General features: G+C 44.3%; 1 protein-coding gene across 2 annotated transcripts in view; it reads right to left on the reverse strand.

Moving 5' to 3' along the window:
- The window catches only part of MRPS18A (mitochondrial ribosomal protein S18A), a 285,618-nt gene that overhangs the window by 103,981 nt on the left and 158,831 nt on the right, over positions 1-22,806 (reverse strand). The window contains exon 5 of one of the 2 annotated variants that reach the window (XM_044060430.1): positions 22,444-22,516. The exons of the other annotated variant lie outside the window; for it this stretch is intronic. Within the exon in view, the coding sequence (XP_043916365.1) occupies positions 22,444-22,516 (73 nt within the window). The remainder of the gene's footprint in view (positions 1-22,443; positions 22,517-22,806) is intronic. 2 annotated transcript variants of the gene reach the window in all.

The following is a 22,806-nucleotide window of genomic DNA, read 5'->3' on the forward strand; positions in this document are numbered from 1 at the left end:
GGATTGTTTCCTGTATGGCTGTGATTTGTCTTCGCCACTTTTGGAGGTAGAAGCACCCCATTGTTTAGACCTGTACGAACCTTGGGGCTGGGATCTGCCTCTTGGGCATCTGTATCTGCCCCTTTGTGGTCTGTCTGACACTGGAAAGGACCAATTCTTTGTAGGCCAGTGTCTGCTAAATCTTGGAGGCTGAACCTGTAAGAAATCCTTAACCGTTTGCATAGATTTAGCTTTGTCTTCCATTTTCTTTAACACCAAACAAAGTATCATGCTGTAATGGGGCATCTAATAATTTTGCTTTGACATGATCAGGCAGACTGTTCCTTTAACCAAGCATGCCTCCTGATAACAGAACCCGTAACAGCGGCTCTGCAGGAGGCCTCCAAAGAATCAAAACCACATTGCAAAGTATGCTTTCCAACTTGTTCAGCTGCATGCAATAAATCCTGCATTTCTTTGTTTTCTGCACATTCCGAATTTGTCAACATTTTCTATTTAAGCAGTGACATAATATATTGCTGATATTTGAGCATATGAATCTGACAATTTAAAGCCCTTATAGCCAAGGTAGCGGAAGTGTAAATATTTTTTCCCCATCTGTCCAATGACTTAGAATCCCTGTCAGAGGGGGTAGGGTTTTTTGCAGTGGAAGCCTTGACCCCTTTGGGACCCTAAGAGATAGTTTCTGGGTCAGCAGCAGGGTTTTTGAAAAGGAATTTATGAGAGTCAGGAACCCTGTAGTACCTGTCCGGCTTAACTGGAGCTGGAGGTTACGGAGTCAGGGGTCAGACTGGACTCTGAAAATGCATCAACAATGTCTAACACAGGTGGAATAGCTAGGGGCCTGTGTTGTGGTAGTAAAAGGAAGTCTCTGAGCCTTTTCTTAGATTCAGAAAAATCTTGGCTCTCCCAGTGGAAATGCTCCCTCACAGTATGCAAGGTTTCCCCAAAAGAGAAATCCTCAGGAGGAGAGGCTGAAGGGACAGATTCTTCAGCATCAGAATCCTCATAGGGAGGAAGAGAGTATTCCAAGAGGAATCAGATGAAATGGAAACCTGATCTGAAGATTCATATTCTGTCTCTTGCCTAGGCCTTTTATCAGGTGGGGGATGGGAACCCCTGATCAAAGTAATTAAGTCTTCGGCCATTTTGAGCATCTGTTTTTTGGGCATGGAGGCCTGTCCATGAGGCTGTTGTACTTGTTTCTTTGTCTTAAAGGGTGCTTTAGTCTTTGCCTTTGAAGCTGAAGTCGTTATAATGTATAATTGAGTTGGTCTGGCACACTGACATCAGGGAAGAGGCGACAGCAACCGACGCCGGACCTAGACTTTGGAATTCAGGCCGACTGATGGTAGCCTGCCAGCAGGATAACCCAAGTGTAATGACTGCAACAGCGAAACATGAAGAACATGGAATCCAGTGGCTTATCCACTTTGAAATAGTCTGCTTTAAAATAGCCTTTCCCTCTGATCCTGCAGCAAAAGTCACTGGTAACTGCTCAGTTTTTCTTAGAGCTTTAGTCCTGCTCAAATAGAATCTTGGTTGTCTGTGTACGTCCATGGAACGCAGATTTGTTCTGCGGATTTGGATAAAAAGTTGCCAGATGAATAGTTTGGTTAAGAGCCACACTGTAAACCACCTTAGGCATAAATGAAGGATTGGTCCTGAGGGACACCCTGTCTGGGTAAAATATGATAAAAGGCTCCACAGCTATGAGGGCCTTTAGCTCTGAGACCCTTCTTGCTGAAGTAATTGCCAGGAGCAGAGCTGTTTTCCATGATAAGAACTTTAGATCTACAGCAGCAGCTGGTTCAAAAGGAGGCGGGGTGAGCTTTTCCAACACATAATTCAGGTCCCATGCAGGAATTGGTGATCTTCTGGGAGGCCTTAAATTTTTGGCCCCTCTAAGACACTGCTTTAGTAAAGGATGAGAAAAGATTGGTGGCTCTGTGTTGTAATGAGCCGAGATGACAGAGGCATGGATTATTATTGATGAAAAAGATAGGCCTTGGTCAAGCATCTCAGTCAAGTATTGTAAAATCTGAGGAATATTTGGCTCTGCTGTGTCAGTTCCTTGTGCTTGGTTCCAAGCACAGAATATCTTCCATTTATCAGTATAAGATTTTCTAGTACTAGGCCTTCTGGCTTCCAAAATGACATCCATCACAGATTTACTGAGAGGTGTTGTTTGAATAACTACATGATCAGCCATGCTGCCAGGTTCAGTGTTTGGAGTTGATTGTGCAGGATCTGACTGTTTTGCTGGGACAGTAAGTGAGGTATTTGAGGCAAGTACCAAGCTGGGAATTGAGAAATGTTCCTTAGGATCGGGTATCAGTATTGGCTGGGCCAGTCCGGGGCAATTAGTATCATCTTTGGTTTCTCTTGTCTGACTTTTAGTAGGACCTTGGGAAGAAGAGGCAGAGGAGGAAAGGCGTAAACTGATAGGTTTTTCCAACTGAAGGTTAGGACGTCCACTTTCCATGCTTGTCTGTGATAAGTCCTTGTGCAGAATTTTTTCAGTTGATAATTCCGAGGAGAGGCAAATAGGTCTATGTCCGGGCTCCCCCATTTCTTTGTTATCAAGCTGAAGACTTGTGGATCTAGTTTCCACTCATGAGGGTCCATAAGGTTTCTGCTTAAATTGTCTGCCAGAGTACTTTGCTTTCCTGGCAGGAATTGAGCTTGAAGATGTACTTGGTAAGTCAAGGCTGTGTCCCACAGTGCCATGGCTAGTCTGCAAAGGGGGTATGAGTGCATGCCCCCTTGCTTGTTTATATACCATATAACCATGGTGTTGTCCGTCTTTATCAGTAGTTGTCCTAGATGAAGTAAGTCCTTGAAGGCTGTCAGGGCATTTTGAACAGCTAACATCTCTTTTTGGTTGATATGCAGATGCATTTGTTTTGGGGTCCATATGCCCTGAATGCATCTTCCCATCAGGTGGCCCCCCCCATGCATAATCTGATGCGTCTGTTGTTAAGGTTTGGCTGGCAAGGGGGTAGAGTGAAAGCCCATCCCATGTTTTGGTGACATGCCTTTGCCCACCATAGAAACTCCTGTTGTAGGCAGGGAATGAGACGAATCATTGTTTCCAGACTGTGACAATGTTGACTCCATAAAATTTTTAGGTACCACTGTAGTTTCCTCATATGCAGTCTTGCATATGGAATCAGTAGAATGCAGGATGCCATGAACCTCAAAGCCTCCAGAGTTTGTCTTGCAGATAACTGGGTTTTTGTTGCCATCAGTTTGAAGTAAGTAGTCAGTTGCCTTTGCTTGTCTGGCGTGAGGAAATCCATCTGGGCAGTTGTATTCAAGCTTGCACCCAGGAATGTTATCTTTTGAGAAGGTACCGGTTGTGATTTCTTTTAGTTTATTGTGTACCCTAGGCATGTTAGAAGCCTTTTCACAAACGCCAGATGCTGAAGAAGAATGTCCTTGTTCTCTGCTTGAATGAGACAGTCGTCCAAGTAAGGATATATTTGTATACTTCTTTGTCTGCAAAATGCAATTACTGGTGCCAGGCACTTTGTAAAGACCCTGGGCGCAGTAGATAAGCCAAAGAGCAGTGCAGAGAATTGGTAATGCATAAAGCCAGCCTTGAAACGTAGGTATCTTCTGCACGATTCCCTTACTGGGATATGCAGGTATGCCTCTTTTAGGTCAAATGTCACCAGCCAAGCGTTCTTGCCCAGCATGGGCAGAAGCTGCTGCAAAGTTAGCATTTTGAATTTTGGAATGTCCAGGCATGTGTTCAAAATTGATAAATCCAGTATTGAGTGCCAGGCCTAGTCTTTTTCAGGGTACCAAGAACAGTCTTGAATAAAAACCTTGTCCTTTTTCCTGTTCTGGTACTGGCTGAATAGCCCCCATATCCATGAGAGACGTAACCTGTTTTTGTGCCTCTGCCCATTGATTTTTTGGCAGATCTGGCCAACTGTTTGCAATTGGCAGAGTGTGGAAGTGGAATCGGTATCCCTGAGATATTATGTTTAACACCCACTTGTCCTGGGTTATTAACTGCCAATTTTGAGCATAAAGTGCTAATTTTCCCCCTAAGGGCGCTGCCAAAAGATAAGTGCTTGGTGATGGCAGAGGGAAGTCATTGAGACTGTTTACTGTAAGGTTGCGCTTTATTTCCTCCAGATTTGGAGGTAGAAGCCCCCCATTGCTTTGACCTGTAAGATTCCTGTGACTGGTATCTAGAACCTTTAGGGTACCTGGATTTGCCCCGTTGAGCTCTGTCGGACACAGGAAGGTACCAATTTTTTGTAGGCCAGTGTCTACTGAATCTTGGTGGCTGTACTTGTAAGAAGTCTTTTACAGTTTGCATAGACTTAGCTTCGTCTTCCATTTTCTTTAAAACCTCTTCTGCCTTAATACCAAACAGAGTATCATGCTGTAAAAATGTGCATCCAGCAATTTAGCTTTAACATGATCTGGCAAATTTTGCACTTTTAGCCAGGCATGCCTCCTAATCACAGATCTAGTTACTGCGGCCCTGCAGGAGGCCTCTAAGGAATCAAAACCACATTACAAAGTATGCTTTCCAACTTGTTCTGCTTCATGCAATAATTCCTGCAATTCTTTATTTTCTGCACATTCAGAAATCAACATAATTTTCTGTTTCAGTAATCCCATAACATGTTGTTGATACTTGAGCATATGAAACTGGCAGTTTAAGGCCCTAATTGCCAAGGTTGCAGATGTATAAACCTTCTTTCCCCATCTATCCAGTGCCCTTGAAACCACGTCTAAAACAGGACGTATGGCTAAAGGCCTATGCTGAGGAAGAAGGAAATCCCTGAGCCTCTTTTTTGATTCCGAGAAATATTGACTCTCCCAGTGAAAATGCTCCCTCAAAGTATGCAAAGTTTCTCCAAAGGAATAATCTTCAGGAAGAGATGCAGATGGGATAGATTCCTCTGCATCAGACTCCTCATAGGGTGGTATAGATAATTCCTGATCAGAAGAAATAGAAACCTGATCTGAAGATTCATAATCAGTGTCTTGCCTAGGCCTCTCATCAGGAGGGGGTTGGGAACCCCTGATCAAGGTAATTAGGTCTTCAACCATTTTGATCATCTGTTTTTTGGGCATAAAAGCCTGTGCACATGGCTCATGCATTGTTTTTTTAGTTTTAGAAGTTGCTTTTGTCTTTGATTTTGAAGCTGGCATCGGTTTTATATAAAAATGTTGTGGCCTGAATACACCCTCAGAAGCCAGTGCCTGCTCAGCAGCTCCGGTCCCATCCAGGAGAGACATCCGCAGGTACAATACTTTGAGAATCTCGCAGCGTGGCGGACTCCATATGGGTCTCGGTAGGGGCCTGTGACTCGAGTAGCGGGTATCAGGGGCTGTGAAAGCACCTCACTGAGTACCGGCGAACCGACGACTGGCTTAGGAGAAGCTTCGTCGTCGGTTTTGGACCTCGACGGTCTGTATCTGTCCTTTTCTTTGTGATTTTTGTGTACTCCGGTAGTCGGATTGCTATCCGACGACATTTCAGTATAGTTAAATCTGTTTCCAAAATATTTTGAGGCAAAGATATACCGACGCTTAATAGTGCGTTGGTTAAATCTAGCACAAAACCGACAGCTAGGCACGTTATGATCAGGGCCTAGGCAAGGAACACAGTATAAATGGAAATCTTTATGAGGTATTTGCTTCCCACAAATAATGCAATTATTAACTTTTTCTGACATCGGTATGGAGCAAGAAAAACGTTTCCCCAATGGGGTACTTAGCTTTAATGAAGACTTCGGTTCTGAAACTCGAATTAGAAAATTTCAGGAGTCGGCCGACCGGCACTTGCGAACTGCTTCTGTTTCGGGCACCGCGCAGCAAGAAAGACTAAAGAAAATGGCATTGGCTGCTTGTTTTATACCCCTGACAACCTGACGTCATGGAAGAGGAGACAGCAACCGACGCAGGACCCAAGACTTTGGAATTCAGGCCGACTGAGGGCAACCTGCCAGCAGATTACCCAAAAGTAATGACTGCAACAGTGAAACACGAAGAACATCAGCAATAGGTTAAACAATACGTGAAGTAATGATGTAAAAGAAAATGCATATGCACATGAGCAGACAGCAGTTATAAACCAATACACAAAATAAACAATAAAAGATAAATATGAAAAGACAAAAGTAATACTTAAGATAAGCCATTAAAATAATCAGTTTATGAAATATAAAAACTGCAGAGAATTAAAAAAAAAAGAACAAAAAAAAAAAAAAAACACAGAAGCCTGCACGCCATTTATTAAACAAAAAAAATTGAAAAAATAAAAAAGTCTTTCGGCTTTTCCCGGTTAAGGGTCGCCACAGCAGAACTCCGGTCTGCTAATGACTGGCAGTGGATTTTTACGGTGCCGAGTTGCCAGCCCGACGCCCAACCTTCACAGAAGGCACACCCATTCATGCACGCACCTACCTGCATGTCTTTAGACGTCACTCGACTGCAGGAAGGACATACAGACTCCACACAGAAGGCGTTCCAGCAGAGAATCCAACAGGAGGACCTCTTGCTGTGAGGCGACAATGCTAACCGCTGCTTAATATTTGGACGAGAAACAAGAAGAACATGGAGCCATCCAATAAGAAAAACATATTCATAGATGGAACATTCAAAATAGCACCAAAACTATATTCACAGGTAATCATAACAATGAGTGAACAAAGCAGATTCATTGTACCAATAGCTTACTGTCTATTACCAGACAAGCGAAAAGAAACCTATGAAAGAATGTTTCAAGGAAGAAAGGACATTTGGCCAAACCTCTTACCAAATTCAGTATCAACAGACTATGAAATAGCCATACTAAATGTTATAAAACAGCATGTCCAACAACAGAAATCCACAAATGCTTTTTCCACCTGGCAAAAACATGAAAATGATGATATCACATGAAGGACTTCTAGGGTAGTACAATACAGATAGTGAATTTGCACTACAAGCACTCACTTTCATACCACCAGATGAACTAGAGAATGCCATAGGAGACTTAGCAGACAACATACCAGAAGCACTGCAACCAGTTCTAAACTGGTTTGAAGATAACTATATCGGATGGCCAAATCACGGAGGAATAAGAAAAAATCCAGTAGTTCCACCTAAAATATAGTCAGTCTAAGAAAGAACCTTAAATGGAGAACACTGAACAACTATTAGAAGCAACTCTCAGAAAAATGCAAACAGAATTTGGAGCAGATCATCCAGCAATTTGGTGATTTATAGAAGGCATTCGAAAAATTCAGTGTGGAAGAGATCAAAATTACGAGGCATTTATCAGCAAAGCAGAACTACTAAAATATATATATATATATATATATATATATATATATATATATATATATATGTCAAACAACTAATCAAAGGCTATTAACAATAGCAAGAGATCATGCTAATGGAACAAATTTAGAATACTTAGGGGGAGTAGCACACAACGTCTTTGGGTTAAGAAAGATGAAGAATTCATATTAACATGAATAAGACACTGATTTAATTTTAAACTTAATCTAGTTCTTATATGTCAAAAGTTTGTGTGTCATATTTATACTAACCAATGTAATGATTAAATAAAATAAAAATAATAAAAAATACAATATATTTTACAATAAAAAAGTAACAGTTTATTGAATAATTGATTAAATAATAAAATAATGAAAAATTACTTATTAAAATATATTTGGGATCAGACCGTCTACTACATAATCCCATAGACAATAAATATAAATTTAAACATGAAATTGTATACAAATACATTGGGGTCAAACCGTCCAGGATTGAACTGTCCTGCTTCCTTTCTAGCATAAAGTCTACAAGATTTATTAAAGGCGGAATAGTGGTTCAAGGATAGAACCCATGCCCCTCTGACTACACGAGGCTTGAAATTTAACTGCTCCAGTGAACCCATGGCTGGTTTTCTCATTCCCATTACTGTCCACATGACTTTTTGTCTCAGTTCTACAACACCTCATTGTACTTCACATTTCTAGCTTTACTCACATTTTACTTTAATTTTTCTCATTTAATTCTTGTAACAGTGTCTTAGTAATATCATATTCTACTGCTCCCCAAAATTCATAGCATTTGATACAAATCAGGTTTCTTTCTCTTAACAGCCTTTCTTGACTTAAACCACACAATTTTTCTTCTTCTGAGTTGTGCAACTCACAGCATTTGGCTCCATTCTTCCTATCAGCAACATATTAATCTATAAAGTTTTTGCAAGACTTGGTACCCTTATAAATCATAAATGCCAAAACACAGACTCTTCTTAGCTTAAGTACCAACCTTCCTTCCAGTTTTGTAACTCTGTCTTTTCGCAAAAAGTAAGAATTAAATATCTTCAGGGATTCTTCCCTAGCAGCACTCAAGAATTTCTTGCATAATACCTTTTGGAGTTCAGAGCTAAAGTTAGTAAAAGTGAGGCATAAACTGAATGCCAATCTACTGCTTCTGATTTTCTTATAAATTTCCATGCAACAACATAATTTCTAGTGTTTACAGCTGTCCCAACTTTCTGCCTAAAGTCTGACTTTTGCACTCCCAAACACAAACCCTTGAAATCGAATATGTTTATTCACTACTGCAGATATAATTCTCCACTTCAGGCAAAAAACAACATTTTCACTTGTGCACTCCATGTGGTCTCAATAGTAAGTAAATATGAGAGAAACTAAGGCTGTGGTCCTACCACCATGAAGTCTATATTCAAAAATGAACTCTCTAGAAGGAAAAAAGAATATTTCATGATATGGGGATGAATCTAGCTAACTGATTAGTATCTGAAGTTACAATGCCCTATACTATTCTGAAAGACCAACTTTCTCTCTCTCTCTCTAGGAAATCAACCACATTCTGTCAATACTGGCTAAAGAAGACCTACCCCTGGAATTAATCATCCATGATGGAATGCCAGAGACCCTCACTAAGGGAGGAGATACTCAGCTGTTCTAACTTGTGCAAGTACAATTTTAAGCCTGCCACCCTTGCACAACTTCAGCATATACAATACTGTGGGTCCCTATCAGCATCTCGAATGCTGACAATATTGAATTTGATATTGTCGCACTGAGAATGCCGAAAGGACAGAACATAGAACGGGTAAATGGAAATCTCCGTAAGGGGAGATTTCAGTTTACCTCAACGTACTGCAGTCTTGGAGTTGGTATATTTAAGTAGTGGGGGGTGCAGGGGGGGGCTTGCCCCCTGCCTACACTCTTTAGTTTTTCTATTTTTTTATTGGCATTCGAAAATGTAATAGGTCGATCATTTCAGTTCAACACTTAGTGATTCGACCTATTACATTTTTGAAATGCTGAAATAGACCCAATACTGTATCAAACCACAGATAGGGCATTGATCATGTCCTCCTTGAACTCAGCCTTATGAAGGAAAAAAAGAGTTATGTAGTTACCATAACTTGGAATCTGTGCTATCCAGTGTCATTATTCATCACGGATGGATCTAGGATCTGACTTCGGACCTGAGCCGGCAAAAGTGAGAGGCAGCTCTTAAGCTCGAGCTCCTCTCCTTACTTCCTGTTACCCACAATCCTCAGAGTTTGCTAGATATTAGTTCCATTCAGGTCCCGATTTCATCCCGGTAACAAGATCACATAGTCACACAACACAGCCCAATACTCTCCTAGCCACCAGGAGGAGGGGGACAGAGGGTGGGAACGTGATGAATAATGGCACTAGATGGCACAAATTCCAAGTTGCTATCTGTGTCATTATTGATCACGGATTCATGGATGGATCAGAGTCCCCAGCTACCTCAAAATCCTGGGAGGTCTCATGGAAGGACATGCCCGAACACAGAAGAACTTAACAAGGCCCTACCCCTGGATACCAGATCCAACTTGCAGTGTGATACAAAGGTATGGAGATTTGACCAAGTAGTTGCGGCACAAATGTCATCCAAGGAAAAATGTCATCTAAGAAAGTTCTAGCCCAGAACGACAAAGATGCAGCCACTGACTTAGTAGAGCGGGCTTTAAGAGGTCTAGGAAGATTCTTATGATTGATCTGATAAATGTAGTCTATGCAAGAAACAATCAAATGAGAGATGGACACTTTGGAAATCCCGAGAGAAGGCCAGGAAGAGCTGATCTGAATTTCGAAAGTCTTCCTTTTTAGGTAAAAACATAACTGCCTATTCACATCAAGCAATGAAGCTGGTATTCACCTTTGTTGGAGAAACTGGGAAAAAAAGACAGGGAGTTAGATATACTGGTTTAGATTAATTTCTGAAGCTACCTTAGGAATGAAGGAAGGAGTGGTTCTGAGGGAAACCCTATCCTTATGGAAAGCCAAGAAAGAGGTTTTTATACAAAGCACCTGTAACTCAGACTCTTTTGGCAGAGGTAATTGCCACCAAAAGGGCTGTTTTCCAAGATAAAAGCTTGGAGTCACATGTTGCAGCAGCTTCAAAAGGGGGTAGTGTCAGGGACTGCAGCACCAAGATAAGATCCCACGGAGGAGAGGGGTCTCTGATGGAAGGCGTAAGCAAGAACATCCCTTTGAGAAATTCTTTGCATAACCTAGAACAGAAGACAGGACTAACGTCTAAATCTTCTTCTTTCAGCTTTTCCCAGTTAGGGGTCACCACAGTGGATCACCTGTCTGCTCATGATTGACAGTGGAGTTTTACAGTGTCGAGTTGCCAGCCCGGCGCCTAACCTTCCACAGAAGGCACACACTCATGCCTAGGGCCAATTTAGAGTGTCCAATCCACCTACAGCATGTCTTTGGGATGTGGGAGGAAACCGAAGGAAACCCACGCGACCACAGAGAGGACATGCAGACTCTGCACAGAAGGCACTCCAGCCGAGAATCAAACCGGAGAACCTCTTCCTGTGAGGTGGCAATGCTAACCGCTGCACCACCATGGCCGCAGATATAGCTGTCAACTGGAGCTTAATCGTAGAAATACTTGCCCCTTGCTGGAAAAGGTAAGAGAGGAAGGACAAAATATTGGCAAGCAGAGTTGAAAAGGGATCTATGTCCCTCTGACAAGCCCAAATAGAAAATCTCTTCCACTAATTGGAATAAACTTTTTTTAGTAGAAGGCTTCTGGAGGCCAAAATGATGTCCTTCACTGGGGTAGGCAAATTTGTCTGGTTGACGATTACCGGAACTAGAGGTACCAAGCTGCGAGTCTCAAGGACTTCAGATTGGGAGGGGTAAGTCCCCATGGGTGGGAGACAAGATCCTGAACTGGATCTAATATTCAAGGCGAATACTTCAGATGAGACCATAGGAGGGGGAAACCACTTCTGTCGAGGTCAAAAGGGGGCAACGAGGATATGATGTGCCTTCAGGCAATGGGCTTTCTATAGCACTTTGGGAATAAGGGGCAATGGAGGATAAGCATACAAGAGACCCAGCGGCCAACTGTGAATCATAGCATCCCTGGGGGACTCTCCCAGAGGGGGGATTAGGGCAAAGAATCTGCTGCACCTGTAATCGTCTGTGTATGCAAACAGGTCACAGCATGGAAATCCCCACCAACGGAACAGCTGACCTGCCACTTACTGTTTCAGGGACCACTGGTGGGGACTCAGGATGGTCCTGCTCAGCTTGTCTGCAAGTACAGTAGAATCTCCAAGAATATGTGTTACAAGAAGAAAGCAGCCCAAGGCCATCGCCCATTCCCAAACTCTCATGGCCACTTGGCACAAAGGATAAGATCGTGTTCCCCCTTGTTTGTTGACATGCCAGACCACAGCCATGTTGTCTGCCTGAATCTCTACCATGCCAAGTGGGAGAAAGTCCTGGAAGGCTTGCAACGTTAGTAGGACCGCTCTCATCTCGAAGACATTGATGTGCAACTTGGTCTCCAACAGGGACCATATGTGCCTTGGACTGTCCTTCCCTGGAAATGTCTCACTCCAACAAGGAGACGTCCACGGTCACCGTGGCTTTGGGTTACGGTAGACAGAAGGGTCACCCCAACAGGAGATCCCTGGTCTGGACCCATTAGGTCAGGTGATGTTTGTAGACCCAAGAGATTCGAATTAAGGTTGACATGGGGTGAAGACAAGACGACCACTGTACCTCCAGAGTCCACTGGAGGACATACATGCGAAACCTGGCGAGGAGGACTAACTGAATGGCTGCTGCCATCGACCCGAGAACCTGTAGGATGAGATGGGCAGGTGCACTGTCCCAATCCAGAAGAGAGGAGACTTGTTCCTGGACTGTGATTATTCTGCATTGGGAAAGGGTTGCAGTCTCCGATACCATTTCGAGAATCATACCTATGAACTCTAGTCTCTGACATGGGAGTAGGTGAGACTTCGGAAAGTTGACAGTAACGCCAAGTGCTTGAAAGAGATTTTGGGTAAAATCCGCGGCTAGGGAAATGCAATGCTTTGTGAGAGCCATAAGGAGCCAATTGTCCAGGTACAGAAAGACCTGACATCCCTGCAGCCAGAGATGGGCTGCAACTACTGCAATACATCTGGTGAACACCCGGGGGGGGGGGGCTGATAAGAGACCGAAAGGCAGGGCTCTGAACTGATAAATGATTGTCTCCTAGCCGGAAGAGCAGGAATCTCCTGGAAGTCTGTCTATTTTTATGTGATAGTATGCATCCTTGAGATCTAGTGAGCACATCCAACCATTCTTCCACAGAAGTGGTAGAAAGGACTGAACAGTGACCATCTGGAACTTTGACTTCTTGACCAACAAATTCAGTTGGCTGAGGTCCAGAATGGGACGCAGGTCTCCTGCTCTTTTTGGCACTAAAAAGAAGCGAGAGCAAGTCCCGGATCCTTGCTGTCCTGTTGGGACCTTTTTAATGGCTCAATTTTGAAGAAGGTCATGCACCTCAGGGAGACAACTCCCTTTGTTGTGTTGGAACATTGGGGAGAGACTTCTGTGGAGGAGGATGTTCTAAGGGTATGAAGTAACCCCTTGTACACAATTTTTAGCACCCACTGGTCTAAAGTTACGACTGCCCAGTCCAGTTGATGCAGAGATATACGACCCCTGACTGCCTCCAGAGCAGAGAGGTTGGGCAGCACTTCAGGAACGCTGCTGGGGCTTCTCCAAGAAGGGTTCTCAGAAGTCCTGATTCTGAGACCCTCCGTCTGCCCCTGGGGCGGCGCCTGCCATTGAACCCCCGTCCCCGGCCAGAAGAGGCAGAGTCCTGCAGAGCATCCTGGAAGGAAGACTGTCTTGTGGAACCACAGCATCTTACTAACCATCTGAGTTTTAGAGAAGGACCGTTGGGGAGTAGAAAACTTGATTCCGACTGCTAACAAGGTCTTACCCTCCTGCTTGCTGCAGGTCAATGTGTCCTTGACCGAGGGACCAAAGAGAGTGTACCCACTGAATGGGGCATTCGTAAAGGATGCCTTAAAGTTGTCCACAAATCAGCCTTATGGCAATACCTGTACCCAATGCTCGAGAGGTGGCCTGGACAGAATTTGAGATCAACCTCATCGATGCATTCGCTAGGGAAGTGAGACTGGATAGTTTCAGAGAAAGCACCTTTACGCACTCTAGAGGCAACAACTCCAAAAGGGAAAAGGAGAGCTCCAAAACCAAATCTCTTTGTAGGGGTAAAATGTGTCATATAGTTTGCAGCCCTCAGTCCAAACGTTGCTGAGGTGTACACGCGCATCCTGAACCAGTCCATTGCCCTAGACTCCCTGTTACGGGGATGGACAGAGGAGCACTGTTCTATGAGTTCCTTCTTGGTGGCAGCGGCAACCACAATGGCATCCACTGGAACTCCTTTACTCCAAAAAGGCATGTCCTTGGGGGGGCTGAGAAACTTATCGGCCCTCTTGGGCACCTGTTCAACTGTGTCCGGCTTTTTCCATGCCCTACTGGACACGAGCTGGACTAACTCATCTGCAGGGGGAGACATCCAGGAAGTAGATGGGCCTGTCCCGAATGCCTTCTGAAACACTGACTCCTCAGAGGGCTGGGCTGGGGAAGACCAAGCACCTCGCTGTTTAAGGATTTTTAGAATGTTGCTGAAGGACATCTCCTCAGGTGGTAGTCTGGGGGACCAGTCCCCTTCATCAAAATCCATGTCATCCGTTAGAAACTCCAGACGGGAGTCTAGGTGCAGTCTCTTACACAACCTCTTCTGAAGAGGTTCCTCCACTGTGGGCTCCAGAGATGACACGGAGGAGGGGGCCCCTATGGGGGTAATGCCCCTCTGAAGGTGATCCCGGGGAGGCTGACTCCGGACCAAAGATGCAAGAAATTCCCAAAATGGAAAAAGGTAACGTAGGGTTCAGGGCAGAACAGGAGGTTGCAGAAAGAGCAGAGACGGTCCTTTCTATCACCCGAAAGCTGGATGGAATAAATGATGTCCCACCCTCCTCCTTCTCTGCCAGCCGCAGCTGAGTGGGGCAGGAGGGGATACCCCAGGTACAGTACCAATGCCCCCAGATGATATCGAGCCCAAGCTATCCAAGGTTGAAGCAACCAAGGGGAGGGAACAATCAGAGAACTCTGGACTGGGACCCCCACCCCCCACTGTGGCTTCCCTGGATCTCGGGCATGAGGCAAAGCTGACCCAGTGGGAAAATGAGCCGACCCAGCCAGGGACCCAGGAGGCATGGGACTGGGGTTACTACCAAGACGCCAACTGCCTCTCCTTTGGCCAGTTCAGACTCTGGGGCACTCAACTCACAGAGACAGGAGGGAGGACAGGAGGGTAGAAGTAGGTGATGCGCCCCTTGGCATACAGCTAGGGGATGAGAGCAGACCCAGTTCCATTTGGGCTTTGAGGAAACTCCTCATCATCTGGTCCATATCTGAAGGGAGCATACTCCTGGTGGAACGGGAAGAAACCGAGGAATACCTAGAGTTGATGGCCTGCATTCCCTGGAAATGGACCTACTAGGCCCCTTCGGATCCGAAGACTTGGCAGGGGCTGCAGCGTCTACAATGACTATTGGATCCAATGGAACCATCGGACCCAGAAGGAGTAGATGGATCCGATCCAGCCAGGGACCCTACCAACGGATCCGACGAGCCGGAGCCAAGGAGGACCTCAAACCACAAATCAGATTTGATGACTTGCCTGCCTGGGAGGAGTCGGATTCGGCCAAGGGAGCTGAGATTTTTAGTGCCGAAGTCTCCAAGACTGGACTCGGGATCTGTAGCACTTGGATCAGAGAGCCTGGGCTGTTTTGGTGTCAGATCCCACAAGGAAGAGTGCTTCCTCTTGGGATCCAAGGGAGCTTTAGAGGGAGACCTCCAGACCAAACCAGAAGCCAACCCCTTAAACAGAAGCTTATTTCTATGGTCCAGGAGAGCCAGGGGATTGAAGCCAGCACAAATGTTACACTCAAACTCCAAATAGGCTCTCGTAGACGGTAGACGCTCTCCTTGGGCATGTCAGCAGGAGCAAGCTTGCGACCGCACAAGGAGCAGCACCTAAAACCCAAAAGGTTTTTAACACACAGACACACACACAGACACACACACAGACACACACACAGACACACACAGACACACACACAGACACACACACAGACACACACACAGACACACACACAGACACACACACAGACACACCAAACCACTCTTACGAAAAGAGGGAGAGGAACATGAAAAGGGGAAAAGAGCGGGGGAGGGAAAACAACCCTAATGCCAGAGAAAAACTAACAGGGGGGAACTGTACTAATCTAGACTAAACTTTACCTGAGCAGAAGACCAGAAAAGCAGAAAGAACCCAAGAAAATTTCACTTGTCTGTAAAAATAGAGCTCGAGCAGCTTAGGAACACAACCATCCACAATTGCGGCAAACAATCTGAGGACTGTGGGTAACAGGAAGTAACGGGAGGGGAGGCGCTCACGCTTAGGAGCTGCCACTTCCTTTTGCCAGCGTGGATGCGAGGTCGAATCCTAGACCCATCCATGATCAATAATGACATGGATAGCATCAAACTAACAGCTTTTCAAATGCCTGATCCATTGCAAAGAACTGGAACCTGGAAGGCTGAGGGTTAAACAAAATGGCAAAAGAAACATACTCTTGCCCATCAAGTCCAAGGCTTCAGACTCTGTTAAGCAGAAAGATGGCACAACACATTATAGTAGATGAATCATTAATGTTGCTAAAATAACATTAGTTACAATGTACCGTCTTGTAATATTTTGCCCTGTGGCATGTCTAAAACAGGACGCACACAAAGAATAAAAACCACTTGGCACCACAGGACCCGGAAGCACGTAAACAAAGGCTTTCAAAATAAGCAGGTGAAGAAATCAAACAGCTGCTAGGTCTCCAAAAAGATCCTTTAATATAACTAGGCAAAGTAAAAATCCACAATATCTTCCTTTTAGGACACACACAAAACCATGAAGCAACTTAAACACAAAAGCCTTAAAAGTACAGTTGTGTACCTACCATAAATGTAGATGTTCGAATGTATTCACTGTTGCAGTCATTACACTTGGGTTATCCTGCTGGCAGGCTACCCGCAGTCGGCCTGAATTCCAAAGTCTTGGTCCAGCGTCGGTTGCTGTCACCTCTTCTCTAACGTCAGTGCGCCAGGGGTATAAAAGATGCAGCCGACGCCATTTTCTTCAGTTTTTCTTGCCCCAGATGTCAGGTGCCCCCAAAAGGGTAGGCTAAAAAACACTGCTAATAAAAGCATGTACCAAAATAACAATACCTTCATCTACAAGCAAATACACCACATAGGTTGTATAGGATAGAGAAGTACAGATAAGTCCCAGCAAAGAAAGGGGGATGGTGGGTGGGTAACCTGGACTGCAACAGTGAATACACTCGAACATCTACATTTATGGTAGGTACACAACTGTACTATGTTCATCGTGTTTCACTGTTGCAGTCATTACACTTGGGTTGAATCCCAAAGCTGAGGTTGGGCGGCTGGGTCTAAATAGAATTAGGAGTAGCTATAAGGCCCTGCAAGACTGCAGTGGCAAAGCCTGCTCTGGATTTAGAGTAAAGAGGCAAGTGGCAGTGCTTAGTAAAAGTGTGCACTGAAGTCCAAGTTGCAGCCTCCAAAATATCCTTGGTTGGTACTCCTCTGAGGAAGGCTGCTGAGGTGGCTGCTGCCCTGGTAGAGTGTGGTCCAATGCCCTTAGGCACTGATTTACCATGTTGTGAATAGCAGAAACGAATGCAGTGTCCTATCCATTTTGAAATAGTCTGCTTTGAGATAGCCTTTCCTTGTGATCCTGCAGCATATGCCACTAAAAGTTGCTCAGTCTTTCTGAAAGCTTTAGTTTTGTCCAAGTAGAAGCGTAGCTGACTGTGTAAGTCCAAAGAATGCAGAAGTCTCTCCCTTTTATTCTTCTGCGGTTTTGGGTAAAAGGTAGGCAAATGAATGGTTTGGTTAAGAGCCACAATGGACACTACCTTAGGCATAAATGTCGGGTTTGCCCTTAGAGAAACCCTGTCTGGATGGAAGATAATGAAACGTTCCACAGCCATTAATGCCTGTAACTCTAAGACTCTTCTTGCTGAAGTTATTGCTAGGAGCAGAGCTGTTTTCCATGATAAGAATTTTATGTCAGCTGTATTGGCTGGCTCAAAAGGAGGCATTGTGAGTTTTTCCAAGACAAAATTGAGGTTCCATGCAGGTATTGGTGCTCTCCTTGGAGGTCTTATGTTTTTGGCCCCCCTGAGGAACTGCCTAAGGAATGGATGTGAAAAAATAGGTGGGTCTGTATTGTAATGAGCTGAAATGGCAGAGGCATGGATCTTAATTGATGAGAAGGATAGGCTTTTGTCCAGCATCTCAGTTAGATATTGTAAAATCTGAGGAATATTTGGAACAAGCGTGTCAATTCCTTGTGCCTGGTTCCAAGCACAGAATCTCTTCCATTTTTCTGCATAAGATTTTCTGGTGCTGGGCCTCCTGGCCTCCAAAATGACATCCATAACCACTTTAGAGATAGGTGTATTCTGAATGGTTACAGTATCCTCCCCATGCAGCTAGATTTAGAGTTCCGAGTTGGCTGTGCAGGATCTGATTGTTTTGTTGGGTCAGTAAATGAGGAATTTGAGGTAATGTCCAGGCTGGGCCTTGGGACCAGCTCCTTAGGATTGGTTACCAGTGTTTGCGTGGGCAATCTGGGGCAATCAGTATCATTTGTGGCTTCTCTTGTCTGACCTTTAGGAGTACCTTGGGGAGGAGAGGCAGTGGAGGAAAAGCATATGCTGTAAGGTTGTTCCAGCTGAATGACAAGGCATCCACTTTCCATGCTTGTTCGTGATAAGCCCTTGTGTAGAATCTCTGAAGTTGGCAGTTGTGAGGGGAGGCAAAAAGATCTATGCCTGGGCGTCCCCATTTCCTTGTTATCATGCTGAAGATTTGTGGATCTAGTTTCCACTCGTGAGGGTCCATGAGGTTTCTGCTTAGTTCGTCTGCCAGAGCATTTGTTTTTCCTGGCAGGAATTGTGCTTGCAGGTGTACTTGGTAAGTCAATGCTGTGTTCCACAACATCATGGCTTGTCTGCAGAGGGGGTAGGAATGTGTGCCCCCCTGTTTGTTTATGTACCACATGACTGTGGTGTTGTCACTCTTTAATCAGCAGCTGTCCTGGATGAAGTAGGTCCTTGAAGGCTGTCAGGGCATTTTGTACAGCTAGCATCCCTTTTTGATTGATGTGTAGATGCCTTTGGCTTGGGGGCCATGTGCCCTGAATACATTTTCCTGACATGTGGGCCCCCCATATGCATAATCTGATGCATTTGTTGTTAGTGTTTGCCTGGCTGTGGGTAAAGTGAATGGCTGTCCCTTGTTGTGGTGACAGGCCTGCGTCCACCATCGAAACTCCTGTTGTAGGCAAGGAATGAGGGAAATTAATGATTCCAGGCTGTGGCAATGTTGAGTCCAAACACTTTTTAGGTACCACTGTAGTTTCCCCATATGCAGTCTTGCACATGGAATTAGCAGAATGCAGGAGGCCATGTAGCCCAGAGCCTGCAGAATTTTTCTTGCAGATAACTGGGTTTTTGTTGCCATGTTTTCAAAGTAAGAAGTCATATGCCTTTGTTTGTCTGGCGTGAGATAAACCATCTGGGCAGTTGTTTTTAAGCTTGCACCCAGGAATATTATCTCTTGAGAGGGTACTAGTTTTGATTTCTTTTCGTTTACTGTGTACCCTAGGCAAATTAGTAATCTTTTTACAAACGCCAGATGCTTTAGTAGAATGTCTTTGGCTTCTGCTTGAATAAGGCAGTCGTCCAAGTAGGGATATATTTGAATTCCTTTTTGTCTGCAAAATGCAATTACTGGTGCCAGGCATTTTGTGAGGACCCTGGGCGCAGTAGATAAGCCAAAGGGCAGTGCAGAGAATTGGTAGTGCTTTGTGCCAGCTATGAATCTGAGGTATCTTCTGCAAGATTGTCTGATTGGGACATGCAGGTATGCCTCTTTGAGGTCCAAAGTTACAAGCCAAGCCTTTTTGCCCAGCATGGGCAGAAGCTGCTGCAGAGACAACATTTTGAATTTCGGAATGTCCAGAAAAGTATTTAGAATAGACAGGTCCAGAATTTGTCTCCATGCTTTGTCCTTTCTTGGTACTAAGAAAAGTCTTGAGCAAAATCCTTGTCCCTACTCTTGTTGTGGCACTGGCTGAATAGCCCTCATGTCCATGAGGGATGAAACTTGGTTTTGTGCCTCTGCCCATTGATTGTGTGGCAGGTCCGGCATACCTTTTGCCTTTGGAAGGGTGTGAAAGTGGAACCTGTAGCTCTGAGAGACTATATTTAAAACCCATTTGTCCTGGGTAATCATGTGCCGATTTTGTGAAAAAAGTGCTAGCTTTCCCCCTAAGGGTGCTGCCAAAAGATAAATGCTTGGCATTGGCAGAGGGAAGTCATTGGGACTGTTTCCTATATGGCTGCGATTTGTCTTCTCCGCTTTTGGAGGTAGAAGCACCCCACTGTTTGGGCCTGTATGAGCCCTAGGGCTGTTATCTGCCTCTAGGGCATCTGTATCTGCCTCTTTGTGGCCTGTCTGACATGGGAAAGGACCAATTTTTAGAAGGCCAGTTCCTGCTAAATCTGGGTGGCTGCACCTGTTAGAAATCCTTCACTGTCTGCATAGATTTAGCTTTATCCTCTATTTTCTTCAACACCTCTTCTGCCTTAACACCAAACAAAGTATCATGCTGTAATGGAGCATCCAATAATTTTGCTTTAACATGATCAGGCAGAGTCTGATCTTCTAACCAAGCATGCCTTCTAATGACCTAGCCTGTTACAGCGGCCCTGCAAGAGGCCTCCAGTGAATCATAACCACATTGCAAAGTATGTTTTCCCACTTGTTCAGCTGCATGCAATAAATCCTGCAATTCCTTGTTCTCAGCACATTCAGAATTTGTCAACATTTTCTGTTTTAACAGAGACATTAAATATTGCTGATATTTAAGCATATGAAATTGACAATTTAAAGCCCTTACAGCCAAGGTAGGAGAAGTGTAAACTTTTTTCCATCTGTCCAGTGCCCTAGAATCTCTATCTGAGGGGACAGGGTTTTTTGCAGTAGCAGCTTTGACCCCTTTGGAACCCTGTGAAATAGTTTCTGGGTCAGCAGCAGGGTTCTTATATAGGAATTTATGAGAATCTGGAACCCTGTAGTATCTGTCTGGCTTACCAGGTGCAGGAGATAAAGAGTCGGGAGACAAACTGGACTCTGAAAAGACATCATCTACAATGTCTAGAACAGGAGGAATAGCAAGAGGTCTGTGCTGAGGAAGTAAAAGAAAGTCTCTGAGCCTTTTCTTAAAATCTGAATAATCTTGGCTCTCCCAGTGGAAATGCTCCCTCATGGTATGCAAGGTTTCCCCAAACGAATAATCCTCAGGAAGAGAAGCTGAAGGAATAGATTCTTCAGCATCAGAATCCTCATAGGGAGGAATAGAGTATCCCTGTTCGGAAGAGGAGTCAGAGGAAATGGAAACCTGATCAGAGGAATCATATTCAGTGTCTTGCCTAGGCCTCTTATCAGGAGGGGGATGGGAGCCCCTGATCAAAGTAATTAGGTCTTCGGCCATTTTGAGCATCTGTTTCTTAGGCATGGAAGTCTGTCCTGGAGAATGCTGTACTTGTTTTCTTGTCTTTAAAACTGTTTTAGTCTTTGTCTTTGATGCTGAAGTTGGCTTTATATAGAGTTGAGTAGGTCTGAAAACACCCTCAGAAGCCGATGCCTGCTCAGCGGCTCCAGACCCATCTGTGGGATTAGTTTCCGAAGGCCCAAAACCTCGAGTATCCAGAGGCCTAGCTGTCTCCACGTGAGAGTCGGAGGCGGCCTGTGGCTCTGAGGTAGCGGGTGTCAGGGGCTGCAAAAGCACCTCACTGAGAACCAGCAAACCAGTGACTGGCTGGGACGAGCCTTCATTGTTGGTTTTGGACCTCGGATGCCTGTCCTTTTCTTTTTCCTTGTGCTTTTAATGAACTCCGGTCGTTGGCTGCTCTGACGGTATTATGCAATTAAACCTTTGGCCAAAGTAATGAAAAGCAAAATCGAACAGACGCTTAATAGTGCGTTGGTTAAATCTAGCACAAAACTGACAACTAGCAATGTCGTGGTCAGGGCCTAGGCAAGGAATACAGTAACAGTGAAAATAGTTATGAGGTATTTGCTTCCCACAAGAAATACAATTGTTAACTTTTTCTGACCGGTCTGGAACACGAAAAAAGTTTCCCCAATGGGGTACTTAGCTTTACTGAAGACTTTGGATCTGAAATTCAATTTCGAAAATCTCAGGAGTCGGCCGACCAGCACTTGCAAACTGCTTTTGCTTCGGGCACCGCGCAGCAAGAAAGACTGAAGAAAATGGCGTCGGCTGCATCTTTTATACCCCTGGCGCACTGACGTCAGGGAAGAGGTGACAGCAACCGACGCCGGACCAAGACTTTGGAATTCAGGCCTACTGCGGGTAGCCTGCCAGCAGGATAACCCAAGTGCAATGACTGCAACAGTGAAACACGATGAACATCATCTGTTACAGTTACATTGCTACCAATACTTCAGAAACTCTAAAGACAGACATACACACATCTCTGCACATTAATTCCTCATGGTATACCTTTTTCATAATGCAATTTCATATTTGATGTCAAAGTCTGGGTACTTAGTACCACATGCAACACTTATAATAATGCAGTTTGTCCAAAAGAAAACATACAGTGTGACAATGGGCTATACACGCGCAGCACAATGAAAATAAGCTGCTTACCTGTTTTCTGAACCTATGTTGCCTATTTTAATTTGTGAAACACGATAACATGCAAAATAAACAGTTTCAAAGCTGTGCACTGATGGTTTCTGTGTATTTCTACTTCTGTTACACAGTTATGCACAACATTATAGCAACTCTGACGCACTGAACAGACAAGTTAAACAAATAACGTTCACCTAAACCTCAAAGCATCTATTTTGCTTATCTTCATACTGTATAAAAGTGGCTCACCTGTTGAACTGAGGCTTTGGTTTCTTTGGTATGTGACCTTCAGGAAGAGGTGGTCTGTGATTTGGTAGTAAACCTAATCAAACAGTGTAATACAAAGACCACAGCTAACAGTTAATTCGGATGTTTTTTTTTTCAATTGCAAAGAATAAATTATAACTTAAATGGAAATTTCTAATGCACGTGTACCACATTACATATGCTAGCAGTGATTCCATCAAATATGCACTTAAAATGAATACTGCTTGCATCCACATAGCTTTAAGATCACTATATTTAGACAACAAAAATTACTCCCTGACACAATGCCAACTCATTTGTAATTGCCTAATACAACCATGACCACAAATGAGTGAAACCTTGAGG

Source organism: Protopterus annectens, chromosome 1.part0, assembly GCF_019279795.1.
Source record: "Protopterus annectens isolate FY-2018-M chromosome 1.part0, PAN1.0, whole genome shotgun sequence".
Taxonomy (NCBI): domain Eukaryota; kingdom Metazoa; phylum Chordata; order Ceratodontiformes; family Protopteridae; genus Protopterus; species Protopterus annectens.